General features: G+C 41.2%; 1 protein-coding gene across 3 annotated transcripts in view; it reads left to right on the forward strand.

The window, feature by feature from the left end:
* LOC309799688 (3',5'-cyclic-AMP phosphodiesterase 4B-like) overlaps window positions 1-18582 on the forward strand; it is a gene marked incomplete at its 5' end in the record, with an annotated part of 525358 nt that extends 506776 nt beyond the window's left edge. For all 3 annotated transcript variants that reach the window (XM_082613098.1, XM_082613097.1, XM_082613099.1), the window contains 3 exons: window positions 7312-7348; window positions 7481-7551; window positions 18402-18582. In XM_082613098.1, coding sequence (XP_082469224.1) covers window positions 7312-7348; window positions 7481-7551; window positions 18402-18492 — 199 coding nt within the window. In that variant the 3' untranslated portion in view covers window positions 18493-18582. The remainder of the gene's footprint in view (window positions 1-7311; window positions 7349-7480; window positions 7552-18401) is intronic.
* Between the last annotated feature and the right edge of the window lie 4437 nt (window positions 18583-23019).

A 23019-nucleotide genomic window follows, 5' to 3' on the forward strand; every position in this document is an offset into this window, starting at 1 on the left:
CACCTCCTAGAGAAATGGAAATAAAAACAAAGATAAACAAATGGGACCTAATGAAACTTCAAAGCTTTTGCACAGCAAAGGAAACCATAAACAAGACCAAAAGACAACCCTCAGAATGAGAGAAAATATTTGCAAATGAAGCAACTGACAAAGGATTAATCTCCAAAATTTATAAGCAGCTCATGCAGCTCAATAACAAAAAAACAAACAACCCAATCCAAAAATGGGCAGAAGACCTAAATAGACATTTCTCCACAGAAGATATACAGACTGCCAACAAACACATGAAAGGATGCTCAACATCTTTGCTCATTAGAGAAATGCAGATCAAAACTACAATGAGATATCATCTCACACCAGTCAGAACGGCCATCATCAAAAAATCTAGAAACAATAAATGCTGGAGAGGGTGTGGGAAAAAAGGAACACTCTTGCACTGCTGGTGGGAATGTGAATTGGTACAGCCACTATGGAGAACGGTATGGAGTTTCCTTAAAAAACTACAAATAGAGCTACCATATGACCCTGCAATCCCACTACTAGGCATATACCCTGAGAAAACCATAGTTCAAAAAGAGACATGTACCAAAATGTTCATAGCAGCCCTATTTACAATAGCCCGGAGCTGGAAACAACCTAAGTGTCCATCATCGGATGAATGGGTAAAGAAGATGTGGCACATATATACAATGGAATATTACTCAGCCATAAAAAGAAATGAAAGTGAGCTATTTGTAATGAGGTGGATGGACCTAGAGTCTGTCATACAGAGTGAAGTAAGTCAGAAAGAGAAAGACAAATACTGTATGCTGACACATATATATGGAATTTAAGAAAAAAAATGTCATGTAGAACATAGGGGTAAGACAGGAATAAAGACACAGACCTACTTGAGAATGGACTTGAGGATATGGGGAGGGGGAAGGGTAAGCTGTGACAAAGTGAAAGAGCGGCATGGACATACATACACTACCAAATGTAAGGTAGATAGCCAGTGGGAAGCAGCCGCATAGCACAGGGAGATCAGCTCAGTGCTTTGTGACCGCCTGGAGGGGTGGGATAGGGAGGGTGGGAGGGAGACGCAAAAGGGAGGGGATATGGGAACATATGTATATGTATAACTGATTAAATTTGTTATAAAGCAAAAAAAAAATGTGAATGGAACATTAAAAGTGGCTTTAGCATACAGCAACAAAAGAGAGACTGAAGTAATGCTTTCTAGCAAAGAAAACAAGATCGCCATTGGATCCCAAAAGGAAATTTCACATGCTTTCCTAGATGTGGCAATAATTTATTGGTTTCTGTTTCGTTCCTGTGCTGTAGTCATCTTTAACGTAATGTCTTTGTATACCAAGGTACAGATTTCCCAGTAGGAACATAAAGTACCGGAAACTGGTGAGGCCAGTTAGATTGCCCCAAACTGGTGGGAACCACCCTGGACAGGAACAAGTTTTAATTATCCACCAATAAAGCCACAAGGAAGCAAGATCCATGTTTCCTTCATTTGGTCATCCCATTTGTAGTCTTACACAGACAAGGAACTTTTTAAAGCCACCATTTGTATGAGAAGTAAGTAGTCTCTAGGGAGAGTGGTCAAGAGAAATGAGATCTGAGAACCAAAAGGAAAAGCAGAAATAAGAGCGCACTTAAATTTAAGACCTGTTTATTGATGGACTACCAAAAAAGTACAATGTGGTGTGTCAGACTTGAGTTACAGCCATCATACTTACTAGCACCACGGCTTTAAGACATTGAGTATTTCTCGTAGTGTCTAAATTACCTGTAAATAAAAGCACACGTTTACTAAGCATTTCCTATATACTATTTAAAGTCCTTTACATATTTTAATTCATTTAATCCCTATAACCTCAAGGTAGTTGGTGCTGTAATTTTCTTGTCTTAAAGATGAGGACACTGAAGTACAGAGAGGTTAAGTAACCTGCCCAGTAAATGGGGAATCACGGCTTAAATCCAGGGAGTCTAGATGATTAAACCATATGGTTATCCAGTACATAAACAGACTCTAAATAATGATGAAAAATAAAAATAATGATACGAATCTCTGCTCTGCCTGCCTTTCCAGCTGTTATGAAGATTATATACATCCTTTCTTTTAACAAAAATTTACTTACCTTTAGGCACTTTGCAAACAAATGAGACATTTTCTTTGTCTTCAGGGGAGCTAAAAGATTAGTAAGTCAATAGGCAGTTGTAATGCCTTCGGAAAAGGGCAATGTCCATGGAAAGGGATGCACTGGACTTTGAGAGATCTGGCCAGGCAAGGCGAGCAGCCTGCTTCGAGAGGTTACAGCTAAGCTAAAGGAGTTAGCCAGGCAGAAAGGTGTGCAGGAGGAAGGACTATGTGCTCACTAACTCTCTTGTTGTCAAGAACATTGGGGGAACCACAGCTCAATATGGCTCAGGCAGAGAACGTGAAAGGATGAGGAAGTGGTGAGAGATGAAGCCAGAGAAGTAAGCAGTTCCCTCATCACGAAGGCCTATGTGAGGAGTTGGCATTTATGCTGCAGACAAGCAGTGGGGGGCTACGAAAGGCTTTAAAACAGGAAAATACATAATCAGATGAATGTTTTTGAAAGATAACTCTGATTACAGTCTAAAGAACAGTTTGAAGGGTGGACAAGCCTAAAGATGTTTCCAAGAGCCAAATGGGAAGCTGCTTTGGTAATCTGCATCTTAAAGGATGGGGATCTACATTAGAACAGATCCAGTAGGCGATTCATAAATATTTCAGCAGATGTTGGTGGTTGACTGTGGGATGAGGGGAAAGAAGGTTTCAGGCTTGACCAACAAGATAGGTGATTGCACCATTCCCCAGGGTCAAGCACATACTCTTACCACACGAAATAAGGGACATGAAAATGCTTTGTAAACTGTAAAGTACAATATAAATATTAGTTCTCTTGATTGTAATGGGGGCAGAAATGACTACCCTAAAGAAGTTCTCACCAGCTGGGAAGATAGACATGATACCTACTATAATGAAATAATGATACCTACTACTAATACGAATAACTATAACTAACAAAAGTGCCTTTATGTGCCTAGCACTGTTGTAAGAGTTGTACATATATAATAACTTATTTAATTCTCACAACACCCCATTTTACAGATGAAGAAAGTGAGGCATAGAGAGGTTGCCTAATGTCTCATAGTTAGTAATAGTGCAACTGAGAAACAAACCAATGCTGTCTGGCTCCAAAAGCTGTGCTCTTAACTACAATAGCATATGTCTCTCTCTAAAGCAGACGAAAATTAGTATTACAAGAAAAGTACGTGTAGTCATGAAACAGAGGAAGTTAATATTAATAAAACGCAGAGCGTAGCAGTAGGAAGCAGCATTTTTGCTTCCTAGAAAAGCATTCATTGTTGAGAGCAGACCTACACTCAATTCTAAGACCCACAGAGTTCTGATCTCCAATTATCCTACAAAATTGTAATGCGCTAGTTTTGTCACTAGATGGTGCTCGTGCCACGGTTCTGAATATCTGGCCTCGTTCCTGAGAGGTCTTGTCCGCTCAAGTGGTTTGGACAACTAAGAAGTACATCAGTTTTCATAACCAATCAAGTGTTTTGTTACATTCATGCATTTTATTATTAATGTACAAAATTATGATTTTAAAAATTTAGAACCGTTTTATAAATAATCTGGCTATAACTCAAATAGAAGTTTTTTTCTTTTGTTTCTTCAACTTGCTATGAGTTACCTATGAATTATCTGATCGTTTCTCTAGCAGCTACTGTCTGATATACAGCATTAGCTTTTACAGCTCAAATTCTTTAAGGGAACCAGTGCTGGGGATCTGAAAATTCGTCTCTTGCCTCTGAGTATTCTGCTCTCCTAAAATTCAAAACTTGCATAATAATAGCCATTTTGACACCGAGCCCTCTCTTAATGTGTTTTTTCTTTTAACCTCTGTGTAATCATTAGTTTGTACAGTTTTAGTAACTCCCCACTCATGCAACAATCCATCAGCTTTAGGTACTACATATGTATGAGATTTGCTTGTATCATCTAACTTGTTGGACATGTAGACTCCAGAAATCAAGGAGCCATAGATGACCTACTTAAGTCTAACACTGTCACTTTATACCCAACTCACCCTGATGTCTTCTGATCAATGTGAACTTCACAGCAGAAGTCTGAACAAATAGAAAGATATTTCACCCATCTCCAAAAAATAGCATGGGAAGGGGCAGTTCTTGTAATAGCTCACCACTCTGCATTTATCACAACTGCTCCAGTCTTAACAAGAGCCCTGAGGTTCTTCCTTTGACTCTCTCTCTCTATACACCTCACTCCAGGAAGCCACTCCCTGCCATTGCTTTAAGGGGCCCCACTGTTGTAGGCACCTCCTAAATCTCTAGCTCTAACCCCCATATTTCAGTCTTCCCACTTGCTGTTTCCACCAGGATATCAACGAATATCTTAAAACTCAACATGTGAGAAAGTGACACGTCTCCTCCAACTCCTCCTCACTTTTTAACTTCTACTCACGACTTCACTATTTTCCCAGATACCCATTTTTAAAACTGAAAATAGTATTTCTTTAAGACCCCATATCCAATTCAATGCCAAGTCCTTGGCAAGACGTTCAGGGTCTCTTCCAGTTGCCTTTTCCTGTTTCTTCCTCTGCCTCACCAATGTCTTCTCATCAGAATGATGGCGATACCCCACTAACCCATCTTCCTGGCTCTGTCCTCTCTTCCATCCATCTCTTGTATCCATAGCATTTTATTGGGTTGGCCCAAAAGTTTGTTCAGATTTTTCCATAAGATGTTATGGAAAAAACTGGGACTTCCCTGGTGGCTCAGTGGCTAAGAATCCACCTGCCAATGCAGGAGACATGGGTTCCATCCCTGGTCCGGGAAGATCCCATGTGCCGGGGAGCAACTAAGCCTGTGAGCCACAACTGCTGAGCCTGCACTCTAGATCCCGAGAGCCACAACTACTGAGCCCGAGAGCCACAACTACTGAGCCCGCGAGCCACAACTACTGAAGCCCGCGTGCCTGGAGCCCGTGCTCCACAACAAGAGAAGCCACACAATGAGAAGCCCGCGCACCGCAGCCAAGAGTAGCCCCCACTCGCTGCAGCTAGAGAAAACCCATGTAACAACGAAGACTCAACGCAGCCAACAAAAACCAAAAAAACAGACGAACTTTTTGGCCAACCCAATACTTTCTAAAGCACTTTTCTGTTTGCCCTATCTCACTAAAAACCTTCACTGGCTCATTTCTTTTTTTTTTTTTTTTTTTTTGCGGTACGCGGGCCTCCCACTGCTGTGGCGCACAGGCTCCGGACTTGCAGGCTCAGCGGCCATGGCTCACGGGCCCAGCCGCTCCGCGGCATGTGGGATCCTCCCAGACCGAGGCATGAACCCGCGTCCCCTGCATCGGCAGGCGGACCGTCAACCACTGTGCCACCAGGGAAGCCCCTGGCTCATTTCTTCTACTGAGTTGAGCACCAGCTCCACAACCGTTGTCCACAATGTCCATAACGTGGGTGTGGGGGGACCTTTGAGTCTTATCCCCTACAAATGTCTGTCACTGCTCAGCTCTAAACAGCCACCAAGCATCTCCATGTTCAGGACTTTCCCATTTCAATGCCTCGGTTCTTGCATTGTTCTCATTAGTAGCAACTACCATCTGTGCCTTTTAAAGCCTGCCCTTCAAGGTTCATCTCGAATACCACTCATTCAATCAAGCCTTTTCTACTATGTCTAATCTGTAATTATCACATCTCCTTTGCACCTCATTAAGTATCAATTGTTTGTATTTCTCATTGTGTATTTATAATATCTACTGCAGTGTTTTGGACATTTTACTGTCTCCTCTTTTAATTTGTGGGGATCATGAATTCTGTGTAATTCAGTCAACTATGCAGGGTCGTCATAAAACAGGAAACATAATGTTTAAAAGCATAGAGTTTTGGAATCAGTCTTAGTTCTTTCATTTATTAGCTGTGTGCTAGTTAAGCAGTTGCTTACTTGCTCTGAGTGTTGATATTATCTATAAAATTGGAATAAGAGTCGTTGCCCCAGTTCTTATTACAAGAATTAAATGAGATTTCATGCAGGGGCTGACAGATGGTAATCACTCAAAGAATGCTTACTCTTGTCAGGGTTCTTTTTATAGTCACGAAGTCACTGTACAAATCAGATGCACAGGAAGTTTAATGAAATTGAAGGGGGACTTCTAGCTAAAGACCAAGGTAGAAAGGAAAATATTGTATTAAATAATACCCCAAAGTAAAAGCCCATGCTAGAGAAGAGGCCCCCAAGGATGTAGGTGTTATCCAACCCTGGATCCCTAGGCCTCACTTAATGCCTGGTACTGGACAGGTGTTTAATAACCATTGGTTGCACTCCCGTAGTTAGCAGATAAGGTGCCATATATGTGTGGTGATCGTGAAGACAGAGAAGATGATCAGACAGTGAAGGAAACTCATTGTCCACCACCTTCTGTGTGACTGTTATGATTTATACTGTGATAGCGAATTGGCCTGATTGTGCATCTGCAGCTCAGTCCAGCCTGTCTTCTAATGGTTTTAATGGAGACGTTGCTGAATGTGGATTTAAGAAGAGGTTTCAAAGCATGTGTCAGAGAGAGAGTGCACTTCTGAAAACACACTTTTGACTCTTCCTAAGTACAGATTTATGTAACACTAGGTTCAGCTTAATCAGATCTTTGGAACAAAGTGAGAGACAATGATATAATAGTAGGTTCAGTCCCTACACTATACTCCCTTAAAAGCTTTTCCTTCGGTACTTTAAGAAAAAAGTTGTCTTAAAAACAAAAAGTAATGGGATTCCCAGACAGAAATCTGTGTTTAAATGGCATTAAGGCTGTGGTTCAAATCAACAAAAGCCAGGAAATCCAAAGTTAACCTTTATCCAGACTGTTACGCCATTTTTTCCAACTCTATGTGTGCCTGTGAGCAGCCCTCCTTTTGAATTTCCTGGCTCTGGCAACAAAAGTCCACAAATTGCTCTGAATTACAGTACTCTGGGTCTGCTATTTAACGGGAAAATACGCTGAAGATATATGCTTACTTGCAAGTGTTTTTATGTATAGCCACTGTAAATCCAGGAGCCATGAACCTGGTGGGTTTTTTTCTTTCGAGTTCCTGAAATCCCCATCTGCACCTAAATCAGTCCTGCCTTATATCCAGGTGGAAGAATTTGTATAACATTTGTGTTGCTAACACTGATGAAGTTTCATATTACAGCTTATATGACACAGTTATAATTCAAATGCATTTAAAAAATGTTTCTTTTCTCTCTTTTCACCAGACATGGCGATGACTTGATTGTAACGCCTTTTGCCCAGGTATGTATCATGCTGGCCTGGCTCGTTCTCACTCTGTCTCTGGGTGTAGTTTCTAAGTGTAGCCTCTAAACCTGCCCATTCCTTTCCTTTTGTTCCTAACCATTCCTAACAGTGGAAACATTTTACTTATAGGTCCTTGCCAGCTTGCGAAGTGTGAGAAACAACTTCACCGTACTGACAAACCTCCATGGAACATCCAACAAGTAAGCATGCACTTTTTGTGGAGTTATAAATCCTTTCCATAAAGGCGAAACCCTGAACAGCACTAAAAAAAACCCACAACCCAACACTCATGCATGGAAATTTGCCCTCCTAGCTAGGTTAGGATACATGATAAAATTTAAAGTAGGATGGATCACCACAGTATTTTAGAACTGGTAAGATGTTAGAAATTAGTCCAGATCTTATTATCTTTGTGCCTTTAACACTTAGTAGAGAGGAGTTCAACAGATGAAAAAATGAGATGGTTTTTTTTTTTTTTTACCTTTGTATTTACTACTTGAAAGTGTGAATACTCATCAGTAAAGGCCATAAATTCTATTAAAGTTCTTTTGGAATAAACTATTAATGAGTTCAGAGAATTCAAACTTAAAATTACACGTACCAAAAGTTCAGGTCCAGGTTGCCTTTTTTTTTTTTTTTTTTTTTTTTTTTTGCGGTATGCGGGCCTCTCACTGTTGTGGCCTCTCCCATTGCGGAGCACAGGCTCCGGACGTGCAGGCTCAGTGGCCATGGCTCACGGGCCCAGCTGCTCCGCGGCATGTGGGATCCTCCCGGACCAGAGCATGAACCCATGTCCCCTGCATCGGCAGGCAGACTCTCAACCACTGCGCCACCAGGGAAGCCCCAGGTTGCCTATTTTTTGATAGTATATAAACAGATTCATGTAATTTGATGATAAGAGTGGGATTATCTTTTCTTCTGCCCTTAATGAGCTACATAAGCTTGGCCATTTCAACTAACAGGGCTGAACCTTGGTCTCCTCATCTGTTAAACAAGAGGTTTGAACTTAATAATACTGCAGTAATTTTCTCCTCTGAAATCATTTCAATCTGTGGGTCTAAGTGCTATGCAGTTCACTATCCAGAAATTTAAAACTCATCACAGGGATCAGAAGGTCATGGAATCAATGATCCTGGGATGGTAGGGCCAGAGGAGAACTTTGAGAAATGACTCAGTCTCTCTGTTTTACAGAAGGAGAAATCAGGCCCTCAGAAATCCAGCAAGTTGCTAACAACCACACCATAGGCTAGAGATGCACCAGGGCCAAATCCTAAATCTGCTGATTTTTCTCAGCTAGTGTTCATTATAGGACACCCTGTCTCTCCAGCCTTTGTGAAATTATTTATTGACCCTCTACTATGCTTTTATCCAATTTTTTATTGCGTGGAGTTGTTAAAAGCGAGAGTAAACCCTGCTTTGAAAGCTAACTTTTCCGTTCACTGTTCTATCCCTTTTTCCGGAGCTTCCTGTGAGAGAGTCCTGCATAGCCCCGTGGAGTTTTCCCATTGTTGGTCTCTCCTCCTCTAAACTGTTCTCCAAACTGCCACCAGAGTCCTCTTTCTCACTTGCTGTTTGGCCATGTCACTCTCCAGCTTGAGGCACTTCAGTGGTCCATTCTAATCATTACGATAAAGTTTAAATGCGTGTGCTTGGCCCCAAGGCACCACATGATCCAGCTCAAGGTACTTTGATTGATTATTGATTGGGTTTATATTGGATGCAGTATACAGGAAAGCTAGAGGCTTGCCCAGCCTCATTTGTAGTGGTGCTTCCTGTTTATTGTTAAATAATTCACTCAACAAGTATTTATTTAGTGTACTATTCATCCACACATATATGTGTGTACTTAACAAATAGGTATTGAGCACCACCTTGTACCAGGCACTGGTGATATAATAGTGACCGAAACAGACAATTCTCTGCACTTTCAGGGTTTACATTCTGATGGGAAGTGCCAGGGACTACAGAGGTGTACAATCAGACCAGGTCTCTGGCCACATGGAATCACATTCTAACAGTTGCGGCCTGGCTGTTCCCTGCATGTTCTATTCTCCATCCTAATTATGGACTTACTGTTCTCACTTCCTAAAGTGTCTCTCTCCACCTGCCAGTGATTGCCTCACTGAATCCTGCTTGTCTTTTACAACACTCATTTGTGTTACCTCACCAGGATGCTTCCCCTGACCCTACCAAGCCTGGTTGAGCACCCCCCCCCCCCCGCAGTGGCCCCAGAGCACTCTGCAAATCATGTATGGATCTCTGCCACGACCACTAGACTGTGTGTCCCCGTAAGGACACTTGAAATTTACATTTACTTTTCCTTGACTTTCTAAGAATTAGCAGAATGCCTGACACATAGTGTGTGCTCCATAAGTATTCGTCATGCATATAAATCTCTGAATTACTAATTGTTAGAGAAAGACCACCAAATGTTTCGAAAATTATTTTTTCGGAAGTGATCCTTTCCATTTTTCCATCTTTTTTTCTTTATAGGATATGGCCTCTGGGGCTTTATTTATTGGCTTCATAACTCAGTTCTACCAATTGAAAATTATGTAACTTGGGCAAGTTACTTCACCTCTCCAGAGCTCAGTTTCCCAATCTATAAAATAGGGTTGCTCTGAGGATGAAATGAGTTAATATTTGTAAAGCATTTATAATAGCATCTAGCACATAGTAGTAGGTGCTCAATAAATGTGAGTTATTATAAGTGATAGTTATGGTTCTCTTGCTGAATCCAGAAAGAGTGTAATACTTTGGAGTTTTCACATCCATTATCACAGTTATCATCACCGTAAATGATGTTTTTGACCCACATGTTGCCACCACACTATGGACAAGGAAACAAAGCTCAGGGAGATTAAATGACTAGTGCAAAACCAGCTCACTTCTGAGGGGATGAGCAGAGCCAGTGTTGAAACATAGTATCCTGATTCTCCTGCAGTGCTCTTTTGTAGGAAAACTCAGTTTTTTTCCTTCCTCTGTAGGGAAAAACCCAGTTCTTCCCTCCCGGGTTTGTCTTCCCAGTGAGTCTTCTTTACTAGTCACACAAAACACTTCACTTCTGACACTTCTGGTCACCAAATACGTGGAGGTTTTCCCCCTCACAACAGCAAGAAAATGTCCGACACCAGCTGGGTGTCCCACAGTTTAACTCAATCCTGATGCTATCTGACATAGCATCAGATCCCACAGGTTAAGGGCTCAGTCCCACAAGATTGCCCACTGCCTCCCTCCCCACTTCAGACACCAGTTGTAAGCTCAAGTTATCATCTTTGATTGTGACCCACCAGCTATAAGATTCCAACGACACCCCCCTTAATTAATTTCATTAATTTGTTCGAGCAGCCCACAGAACCCAAGGAAACATTTACTCATGTTTACCAGTTCATTAAAGGATATGATAAAGGATACAGGTGAACAGCCAGATGAAGAGGGCAGAGTCTGAGAGGGTCCTGAGTGCAGGAGTTTCTTCCCCTTGGAGTTGGGGTCCATCACCCTCCTGGTGTGGATGTGTTTGCCAGCCTAGAAGCTCTCTGAACCCTGTATTATTAGGATTTGCTGGAGGCTTCTTCACATAGGCATGATCAATTATTAACTCCATTCCTAACCCCTCTCTCTTTTCTGGAGGATGAGGGGTAGGGCTGAAAATTCTAAGCTTCTAATCATGGCTTGTCATTTCTGGGGACCAGCCCCCATCCAGGAGAAATCCAGGACCCCATCCAGAGTCACCTCATTAGAACAAAAGATGCTGCTAGTGCTCTTATTACTTAGGAAACTACAGGGAATTTTAGGACCTCTGTGTCAGGAAGCAAGGGTAGAGAACAATATATGTATGTTCTACTATCTCACATCTTTCCATTTACTATACCTATTCAGTCTTCTGAGTTATGGGACGAAATCTCTGAAGGCTTTGGAACAGAGTCATTTAGGAAGAACTTATGGAAGAGCTGAAGGTCAGAAAACCTGAAGCAGAGACATGAGCTAGGAGAGCATTTCAGGAATTAAAATATGAAGAGTAAAACCCTGGACCAAGATGATAGAGGTAGGAATTGAGGAGGAAGAGATTAATAAGGATACGTTCCAAAGGCTTCTTTAACATAGCAGGGCTCAAGGCCACTACACTGCACAGCTCCATGGAGAAGGGGTGCCAGTGGTGATGTGTCGGGGTGTTTTCAGTTACTGATTTGTTGTCATGGGCTCAGAGGTCCTTCCTCTGTTAAAGCATTGGGGAATTAAGCCTAACCCTGCTTATTATAGGCTGTCAGCTGAAGTTACTTTCTCGAGATCAGATTTTTCCATAGCCTTGGGGGTTTTGAGCCACATAAACCTCCATAGTTGCCATATTCAGAGTGCCTTAAGACCATAGTTGCCATATAGAGAGCTCACCCAGAGCCAATTCTCACACTCTGGCTGAGGACCACCCTCCAAATCATGGCTGTTTGTGTCATCTCTGGTCCAAACCACACTCGGCAAACATAATAGACCAGCAGTAGAATAGTTGCATCTAATGATCATTCCCAAATCCATACCCATATTTGTACAGAGTCGATCCTCCTACTGAGTTCAAGTACTTCCTTAAAACCAACATGTCCACCACTAGAGCTTCACCAAAGGGAGTTGAGATTGCCTTGGTCTAGCTCTGGCTGAGAAGTGAATGATGGAGCAGCCTGGCAGGGGCAGTTTGGAAAACTGAGGGTCCATTTAATGCACTCTATTCTATTCTTAGATAGTCAATACCCTCAAACAAATAAAGACAACTGAAGACAATATTATCTGTCAGGAATGGATCCACCATGCTAAGAGCATTCCCCCTCCCACCCCAACCCAGATATTCACTTTTCTCAACAACTGAAACTGTAAGGTTCATGGAACTCAGAAGTCGTTTTCTGGAATATTTGACTTGGGTTCCAAAGTGCTACTCCTTGCCTTGAATGTAACATTTAAGCAATAATTATGTCCTTGGAATGGTTTTCATGAGACATTTGGATAATGTGTTGTTTTTATATGAAAAGGAACTCCCACATAGAACTATAATTCTCATAAGTCAAGATTCCCTTTATCTTTTGGCTCTTTGCTTAGCATAAAATCAGTTCATTTTCTGTCTGAGCTTTACCACCCAAAGGGTGAAAATCTCAAAGTTCCTATTGAGGTGATTTCCTTGCACTTCCTTGAAATGTTCTATTGAGAGATGCTTGATTGGGCTTGTATTTCTTGGCTTCAGATTAAAACCTATATATCCTTTGTCCCAGGAATTTTGAAACTATGGCTTTCATTTAGAGTTGTTCATTTGGATAAGCATTCCCTAAATCATTTACTGACTTTAAACAGACTGATGGAGAAATCACATGTGAATGAGAGTACCTACATTCAGCAGACTGATAACCAGGGAATTGAGCTGGGAGCAAAGAGCTGTCCCCATTATCCAACTCTGTCACTAACATCACATACATCACTGGTGGCTACCGGGAGATCACGTAACATCACTGTATTCACATTCTTCCGAGGTATAATTAAATGAACATGTATGAAATCTTTGAGAAAGAATTAATAACCACTAGGGTTTTTTTTTTTTTCAGGCTTTCATTGCCTTGTGTCCTTTGGCATGGCATTTAAATTAGCTGAGAATAATAAAAATCTTGAGCATTCAGAGCTGGACAGAACCTAGCCAAATTTCCTCAGAATAAGGGAGGAAATATATGTAAAACCTCTCACACAGGAGCTGGCACTTTGTAAATTAGCAGAAAATGTTAGTTGCTGCCTGTTCTCCCCAGGTGAGGAAGAAACCGAGAAGTTCAGTGAGTTGCCCAGGGCTATATGGTTAGAAGGTGCCAGAACCAGGATTAGAATTCCTGTCTTCTTATTCGTAGTCCAGCTCTTTTTCCACTGTGTTATTCAGGGCTGGCAAGTATTAACTGCTGTGGCCATATTATCCTCCCTGTTAACATAACCATCTTTACAACCCAGGCGTAGAACTTATGATTCTTCTGTAAGTTAGGGACCTTTGGACTCGTAATGGGCAACCAGTGCCATTTTCTTCTGGCACTCATCACAGTTTTCTAATTGGTCCTCTCATGCCCCACAAGCAATAATGCAGCCTCCAGATGTCATTCATTCATTTAAAATGTATCGAGCTTCTTCTTTGCACCAGCTCTTGAGAAAAAGTGATGAACGTTTATAAACGTACTCCTTGCCTTTCCAAAGCTTCCACACACAGATGCTCACCCGAATTAACAACTCTAAATAAAAGTTATATTTTCAAAATAACTCCTGGGACAAAGGAGTTTATGTAAATTGTGTAATTTTTAAGAAGTCATTGGGAGGATCAGGTGCTATGTGTCGCTGTGCTTGCTATTAAGAAAGCAGAGATTTCCAATATGGAGGGTCTCTTGGTTCTATGTCTCTTTTCACAGAAGTCTTCTTTGGAACTCAGGAAGATAGTTAAAATAAAAGTAGTAAAAAAATGTATTATCAATCTAATCAACAGCTATTGACTACCTATATCGTACCAAATACTTTGTCAATTATAAGGTTACAAAGATGAATGAAATTCAATCTTTGTTTAAATTTCTCACAGCCTAGTTGAGACAGACAAGAGAATGGGAATTGTAATGCAGTAAGAGCAGCACTAGGGTGGGGCATAGGAAAGTATAGGTAGCCCAGTGACAAGTCACAGGAGGGAAGGATCCTCTGAGGTGATGCCGGAGTGCAGTCCTAGAACATGTGAAGGAGTTTGCCGCTTAAAGAGGAGGAGAAAAGTGGTCAGAGGAGCAAAATACATGCAAAGTGTGGAGTATGTAAAACCAAGACTATAGAGGAAAAGGAAACCAGATAAAACATTCATATGGTATTTGGCTTCTCAAATCATTTTCACATCAATGGTTCATTCAATCGACAGTTTACCAATATTTAAGGAGTTCCTACTTTACGTGAGGGAAGTTGGTAGGTCCTGCAGAGGGCACATGAAAGGGGTCAGAACTGGAGCCCACCATCAGTGGGTCATAGATTAGGGGTGGGGATAGACCATGGCCATATGAGTTGTAACATGAGGAAATAACCCAGAAGGTACAAATGAAGCACCATGCGAGATTAGAGGAGGAATCATTTTTTAGCTTCCTTTTCGGGAAGGAAGAAATTTTCCTTTTTCCTTCTAGGTTCTTCTGGCTGGTCTAAGAATTAAGCGGACACGAGACAGATTAGTAGGAGAAAGTCAAACAGAAGTTTAATAGCATGTATACATGGGAGAGGCCCAGGAAAACTAAGTAACTGGACAAAGTGGCTGAAACCCTCACCTTAAACACCATTTTCAGCTAAAGACCAAAGAGGATCTTGTGGGGTAGGGGTTTGGGACTTGAAAAGGAAGGAAGGCAATTGACGTGGAAGTGGAAAAGCAAATGTTTGGTAAATAAATGTTTGCCGGACCATGCGGAGACAGACAATGGCACACAGAATGGAATTTTAACAAACAGACTTTGCTGGGTTCCTCCCTGTCTACCATACCTAGTTCATACTATACTTATCTGTGGTCAGAGCTCCCTTCCTCTATTTACATTCTTTTAGGCTGTTAAGGGAAAGGTCAAAGTTTCTTCCTCAGTCTTTCGGGCCTTTTCAGCTTGAAATAATCCGTATGCCAAGAGCATTTTGGGTAGAAATTTTTCCTCCCTACAATAGCATTCTTTGGAGAAGATGGCATTTGACCTTTGAAGGTATGATTCTGATAATGGGTTTTTTTCCCCCACGCATCCAAGCAATTCTCTGATACCAGCTGGGTGTCCTATAATTCAGTTCAGTTCTGACATTATTAACTTGGAGATAGCGTCAGATCCCGTGGGTTAAGTGCTCAGTCCTACAAGACTGCCCCTCCTCCGCACACCCCTCTCCCACTACACACACTGGGGACCCCAGTGGAAAGCCCAGGCTCTTGCCGGGGCTTCTGACCCACTGGCTATATGTTGGAGGTTCCCAGGAGCCCTTTCTTGGGTTCAATGAACTCGCTAGAGGGACTCACAGAACCCAGAGAAACATTTTACTTATAGATCACTGGCTTACTATAACAGGATATGACTCAGGAACAGCCAGATGGAAGAGATGCAGAGAACAAAGAAGAGGGTGCCGGGGGGGAAGGGGCGCAGAGCTTTCACGCTCTCCAAGTGCATCACTCTCTCTGAATCTCCACGTGTCCACCAACCCAGTCTTTTTGAGTTTTTATGAAGGCTTTGTTACAAAGGTATGGTTGATTAAATCATTGGCCATTGGTGACTGAACTCAATCTCCAGGCTCTCTCCCCTCCCCAGAGGTTCAGGGTGGGCCTAAAGCTCAAACTCTCTAATCACATGGTTGGGTTCCCTGGCAACCCCCTCCTTAGGTTATGTAGTTGCTGGTCCAAAAGTCACCTCATTAACATAGCAAAAGACACCTTGATGGCTTTCCTCACTTAGGAAGTTCCAAGGATTTTCGGAGCTCTGTGCCAAAAATGGAGCCAAAGGCCAAATATATATGTATATTTCTTACCATAACTGGCAATGTTATAGAATGGAGGTGATACTTAAATGTGCAGATTTGTGAGAGGAAAGCTTCCTTCACAGAGGAACGGCCTGAGCAGCATCAGGAAAGGAAGAGCACATGTTCAAGAAGAAGGAAGTGATCAAGTTTAGCCTTGGCAAAGTATGAGTTAGTTCTTTCCCTCATTCATTCATTCATTCTTCCATTCAATGAGTATTTACTGAGTGGTTGACATATAAAAGCATATGTTGAGGCCAAAGAGCAGACTTTGAATGCCAGGCTAAGGAGTTTGGAATTTAATCTCTTAATATTTCTGAAAAACAGCCCTCAGTATTAGTGCAGGTGTTATCAGCAGATGGGATAGTACAAAGAAAATGCACTTTGAATTCAGAAAGACTTAGCTTTGAATCCTGACCTTGCTGTTATAAGCCATGTGTGCTTCAGCATATTTCTTAACTTCTCTGAGCTTCAGTTTCCTTATCCTTAAAGTAAGATGATGATACTCTCAATGGAAGCTAAGAAGTACCCAGCACAGTGCCTAGCAGCACAGTGCCTAGCAGAGAAAAGCACACATTGGATGGCAACTTCCCTTTGCTTGTCACCGCAGGAAAGCAGAATGTGTGATCCCAAAATATGCCACTTTGGCACATGGATTATTTCGAGCTGAAGGCGATCAAGACCCAGCAGATTCAAGAAAAACTTTCACCTCTCCTTCAACTACCTAAAATAATTGTAGTTGGGGGCCTGGCTGAAAGAGAGACAGAGCTAATACCAGAGATAACTCTTATCTGAATGACCCATCTGTATGGCAGAGCAAACATCTAATTACAAATCATCTGCTCTTCTCATTGTCTGGTGAATAACCCTCCTAAGCTTTGAAGCCCTAGGCTCCTATTCCATTCCTTAGCTCAGGATGACAGATAAGTCTCAACTGCTTGACTTGCCCTTGGGTCTCATATTCTTATGGGGCTCCCTTAAGTATGTAGTTAAATTTGTTTGTCACCTGTTAATCTGTCTTATGTCAATTTAATTAATAGACCAACCAAAAGAACCTAGAAGGGTAGAGAAAATTTCCTCCCCTACATCATACATGAAAATTTCATGCCACAGAGAGTTTAAAAGTACCTTGCCTAGAATCACCCAGCTAGTAAATGAGTGATAAATATGAACCCTGTCCATCAGACCCTGCAACAATAAGATATTTTTACCTTGAAGCTCTATTACACCTAAGGGACCAAAAATGGATTTGGAATACTTTAAATCTAGGAAAGTAATTTTGTGGCCACACCAGTAGGGAAACCCTTCCTTTTCAACCCCTTTGCAGGCCATTTAGAACTTGGCTTCCTTCCCAACCTTGCCAGTGCATCAGAATTCACAGAGCAATAGTAAAGTTACAGATTCTCACGCCTTGTCCCAGATACCCTGAAATAAACCCTCCAGGGATGGGGAAGGGAATCATATTCTCAATAGCTCCACAAGTGATCAAATGGCATCCATGTTTGAGACCCATTGGCCTGGAGTGCCACTCTCTTGCTTACTGCTAATATCCTGCTTGCCCTTTAGTGGGGCAGATGGCCCTCTATACCAATGGCTCTGGAATGTGGCCCCCAGATCAGCAACATCAGCACCACGTGGCACTAGTTAGAAATGCAAACTCTCAAGCCCACCCCAGGCAGACTGAATCAGAAACCCTGGAAGTAAGGTTCAGCAGTGTGTCTTAATGAACTCTGCAGGTGATTCTCTGCACCCAAAAGTTTGAGGGCCACTGCTCTATCCTGTTTTTGGGAGGCTCTCTAGCAATGCACCCTGAATCCTGGAGAGTCTGGCAGAGCATGAGAAGGATGGCAAGAGCAGCAAAGAAAATCAGGGTTTTGGTGGGGAGGGGGGTAAAAAAGATAAAGAAGGAAGAGAGAAGAACAAGAAGGAAAAGGAGAAGGAACCCTAATATTTGCGGAGCATGAGTGTGTTTGCTTCTTTCATTTGACTTGCTTTGTGATGTAGAATAATGCCCAGTTCGACCATGAAAAGCCTTTTCTGTAAGTTAGGCCACCTAGATTGCTGTTCCTAATGGCTATGTGACCTTTGGCGAGTGATTTCATCTCTCTGGGTCTCAGATTTCTGAGGTGCAAAAATGGGAGGCCTGGACTGATTAATCTCCAAGGGCTCCTCTGGCTGTAACTTTCTATAGCACTGCCCAAAGGAGTTGGGATTCATGCTTATATTTGGTGTCATTTCTGAGCAAGGGTATCATCTTTGGAGGGCCTCCTAGGGTAGGGAAACCTAAACCAGAAGGACTGGTTGGGGACCTGGAGTAAATGACTTCCTTCCTGGAGTGCTGGAGCATCCGGGAGGCTGTGCATAGGGAAATTCCAAGCCATCTGGATGTGAGAATTGCAGTCACCCGCAAGTTACAGGAGCCCGCCTTCCAGAGATAGCATTATGTCACTAGGTAGCTCATTCTGACCTGGAAAACTTCCCAGTGATCATGGGGTGCAGGGAGGGGTATTCATACAGAGACTCAGACCTTCCTTTCTCTCCCTCTCCACAGGAGGTCTCCAGCTGCTAGTCAGCCATCTGTCTCCAAAGTCAACCTGCCAGGTAAGCCATGTCATGAGGCTTATCTCCATGTTTCCAAATAACAAATATGCCTCTTTTCCAGAACCTTTTGTAGAATAATAGCATTTGTTTGCACATCACGGCCCTCCAAATAGGTCTCTTGGTGACTTTTTTCAAAGGCAGGCTGGAGCTTTACTTCACTCCATGTGAAACCAAATGAAAAGCAGTATGAAATAATTTTCCCATCCTGTGCATGCCTCAGCTTTCAGAATGTGATGGATGTGTGGTCATGCTGCTTCCCAGAACAAGAGCAGGAGTGCAGCTTTGACCTCAGCTTGCCGGCCCCAGTGAACTCCAGGAGAGCTAACCTCAAAGGTCCCAGGTGCTCCCACATTGGCCTGAGGGCCCCATGGTGAATGTTAGTGGTTTTCCTCTTAGCGTCAACTATACATCCCACTTGAATCTACATCCTTTCCAGGTGTGAAACCAAAGGCTCTTTCCAGGTCACAAATCATTTCTTTTGGAGGTCATCCAACTTTGTTCCTCAAAGGTGTTTTTTGTAAGAGAAACCTAACCTCTCATTTTTTTTAGTACTGTGCATACACTTTTCATGTGGAGTTGAGAGCTGGAGAGAGGAAAGGCCACCTTGAAGGAACATCTTGGAGACGTGTTGGACATAAAATTCTTCTTGCCACAAGATGCAGCCAGTTACATGGCATTTTTGAAAGTGCAAAATGCAGTTTTTCCTCTTTGATCTGTCCCACTAGTATGGCAGTGGATTTGAGTAGAACCACAGGAGAAACAGTAAGATGAACTCATGCTGAGATCACCTAACACCTAATGTTGCCTCATAGGTTTCTATTTCCCTTCGCTTTAGTCTTATGATCTTCCATGCTCGGATGTTGTGTTTTCTTGCTGATATGATGGCCATACATATAACAGAAATAATACAAAAGTCCAACTTTTAAAAGAAGAGAACAAAGGCAGTAGGTTCCATTGGCTCACTGGCGTTTGAAGTATTAATGGTGCATGCTTTAAAACATATGTTTGTGAGAAAAATATTGAGAACAAGAATAAAACTAAAAGGAAGATATTAAGCAAAGTCAAGTTTACCTCTAGAGCCCCATGATATGAAATAGAAGAAAATGGTACTCTATCCATGGACTTTAAAAATGTGGTGTGCTGATGTACTATGTCCTTTAGAAGTTTTATAAAACGAAACAAAATAACTAGAGTGTTTTAACATGTAACTGGTGTTACGTGCTGGAGATCAAAGGGGGTGGTTTCGAAACTCCTGTCATTTCATCATCTTGGCCCACTTGTGAGACACCATCACTACCATTTCTATTAGCCAAATTTACTAAGGTGGTTTTGACAACAAATCGAATATTTAAGCTATGTTTTCTTTTTCTTGTAATAAATACTGACAAACATCAGGAGAATTTGTGATATTTATGGTACTATAAATTAGCTCATTAGCCAAAGATGCTGTTGGAAAGATCACGTTGTGATTATTGGCACAGTAACTACAGCTTGGCAAGTACAGAGTCTTTTGCTAAATTCTTTTAAAACAATGGAGCAAAGAAATGACAATACCACTTAGGCAATTTGTTTTTGTCTGTCTTTGTGGCAAACTACAAAAATCCTGACTTTTCATTGGGCAGAGAATGTAGTGATACCAATTATTACATAATTATAGGTTTCAAAACCTTCTTAATGCTTAACCACAGTCAAAAAAGGAAGGAGGACACACACATCCTGTGTTTTGTTTTTATTATCAGCTTAAATAAGTCAGGCAGATTTTTCCTGTTATTTTAATATTTATCAGCATATGACAAAGAGGTGTGTTTAAATAGAAACTTTAAAGGGGAATGAAAAATAAGTGGCTCACAGCACACACAAAAAATGAAAGCTGCAGTGCTGCTTTAAAAAATGATTTATCATGATAATGAGATCAGGTTTTCATTTATTAGCACTGATGCTGAACTCATGTATTTCAATTGAAATCTAAGATAAAAGATACAAGAAACCACAATGATTTAAACAGATTTAACAACAACCCAGTTTGTTGGTAAAGCCTGGCTGACTTAGGTAACTGTATTCTTGTATAAAAAGCAAGTTTAAGATAGAGACAGAGAAAAGCCAGAGGAAAGATTCTTTTTTCTTTTTAAAACGTTTTTTTTAAATGCATCTAAATGAAGGAAATGCAATTCATTTTAAAAGCTAGTCATCAAAAAACATGGTTAAATTGATACATTTGCTCTTACAAATTGATCATTAACTGAAAAAATTCATAGGGGAAGTCAGAGCAAATCTCTCAGTCTGCAGTACCTTTCTCCTCACGGTTTAACCAAGCTTATTGTTTTTAGCTCTCATGCTACAATACAGATTTCCCTCTTCTGCAAAGGGGTCCAGATTTTTTTTTTTTTAAATCAGTGTAATTGCTCCCTTTTTTGTGCTATGGAGAGAATTCCATTCTAGGATATACTCCAATTTGTGGCTTATATGTCTCCTCCATTGGAGCTCCTTGAAGACTGGGACTGTCTATACCTTATTCCTCTCTTTATCATTTAAGATACTTTTGCATAGTTATTTTCACATAGTCGGAAGATAGGTAAATGTTGAATCGAGCAGGAGAACTACATAAAGTTTAGGGACTTTATCTTAAGGAAAATGCTCATAAATTAAATTTTAGTAATGAGTCAATATTTTACCTCCATGGCTATGAAAAGCCATGCATGTTTTTACTGTTAAAAATCAGTTATTGCACTGAAATTGAAAGAAGTTCAAGACACATTCTATAACTGCACTATCTAAATCTATATATTAGTATGGTCACATAGATTTTGAACAAAAAAAGTTAAATTGAAAAAGTTGGCATTTTATACTTTAAATAGGGAAGCCAGAGTAAAGTAATAGAGAATTTAAAACCCAGAAAATATAGCAATGTGGAAATTATATGCTCCCACATTAAGGAGAAAATGTAGTAAATCCTCCTGGGGTGTTGAAAATGTTAACGCTGTGGAGTTTAATGAGCATCTCAATTTTTATCACATTTTGCCTTTTCCCAAGCATGAATTCCAGGCCTTCTCTACGTGATATGTAAGGATTGGAACAGAAAGGGAAAAAAATAGAATTGAAAAAAGAACACTCCAAACAAGGCAGGAACTTGATAATTTATCAAGGAACTTGGGTTCTGTCATCTATACACATTCAAACTGGAAAATTGAAGTAATTCTCAGGATTTCAGTCCCCCAAATTATTTTCAACAGAAAAAAAAAGGTAATTGAGGAAAATCACTGTGTATGTGTGTGTGTGTACATGAGTGAGTGTGTGCATATGTATGTTGTATGTGTAGTGTGTGTGTGTGTGTGTGTGTGTGTGTGTAGGATAATTGTCCCACTTTTCCCACCCAAACCATCCCTTGCTTTTGCATGCATTTCAGTAGTGATCATGGGTGTGTCATGAAAGTAAGAATTTACTGAAAAGATAAATTATCAAGTGTTCACTGCCTTTATGAAATGATCGTTTGCTTTGCAAAGGATTAGAGAAGTATTCCTTTTAATGACCAGCACTTCTGATTATTATAAATATGACTTGATTTTTAATAATATGTATCATATATGGAACATTTTAGCAGCCAAGTCAATGTGTAAGGTGGAATATTCTACACTAATTTTCTTCTTCCAAAGTTTACTAATAAACGTATTGAGCAGGAATATCACCCATGTAACAGATAAGATGATTTGAAGAACAACCCCCAAGGCTATGGGTCATCGGAGATGACAGCAAACCATGTCACAAAGATGACTAGAGTATTGCCTTGAGGACTTCAGGTTAGACTGCTGCAGGCCCGAAGTGTCTCTCAGCCTGGGTATGCACAGCCTCGGCTCATGATGGTTTCAACACCAGTCAATTAGTTGTATTTCAGGAAAAGCCTGTGTATGGAGAAATAGGATGAGACAACGCAGGGCTTTCCAGTAAGTCTGAAATAGCTGGGCCTAAGTGAGAAACAGACTTAATTAATATTTTTTAGTGCTCATGGGAATCCATTTCTTGTAATATGTGTCCTCTAGGTCATTCTGGGGAGGAAATGGCTTTTTACCGGTTGATAAAACAGAAGAGACTTTCTCCTAAGAAGCCTGTTTCTCAGTATGAGTTCCTCCCATGTCTTTGCTTGATTATGAACATCCCCCTGGAGGTTCATGTGTATGTGTCAGACGTAGGGTCTATTTGAGGAGTAAACAAGAAGCTCAGTGATTTACCTTGGATCTTAAGAAATTCGGAAAGTCATGACCTTGATTCAGTTTTCATTCTTTGCCAGAGCAGCCAGAGCCTAGGCTGAGAGATGGGCTGTGTGTGCGCCAGTAAAGGGCTCTCTGAGAATGACAGCAATGGCCTGAGAGCTGATCTGAGTCAGATGACTGGAAATGAAGCCCAGCACAAGCAGAACGTTTTCTCGGTTTCCACATTAAGCAAGAACTGTCAAGCAGGGTTACAACACTTACAACAAATATTAATAAAATCAATCTTGTTACCAAAGGCTATGGCCACTCATGGAAAAGGAGAAATTGGAAGGAATTACAAACAAAAAGGAAGGAAGGAAGGAA

The sequence above is a fragment of the Mesoplodon mirus genome (genome assembly GCF_964341445.2).
Source record: "Mesoplodon mirus genome assembly, chromosome: 3".
Lineage (NCBI taxonomy): Eukaryota > Metazoa > Chordata > Mammalia > Artiodactyla > Ziphiidae > Mesoplodon > Mesoplodon mirus.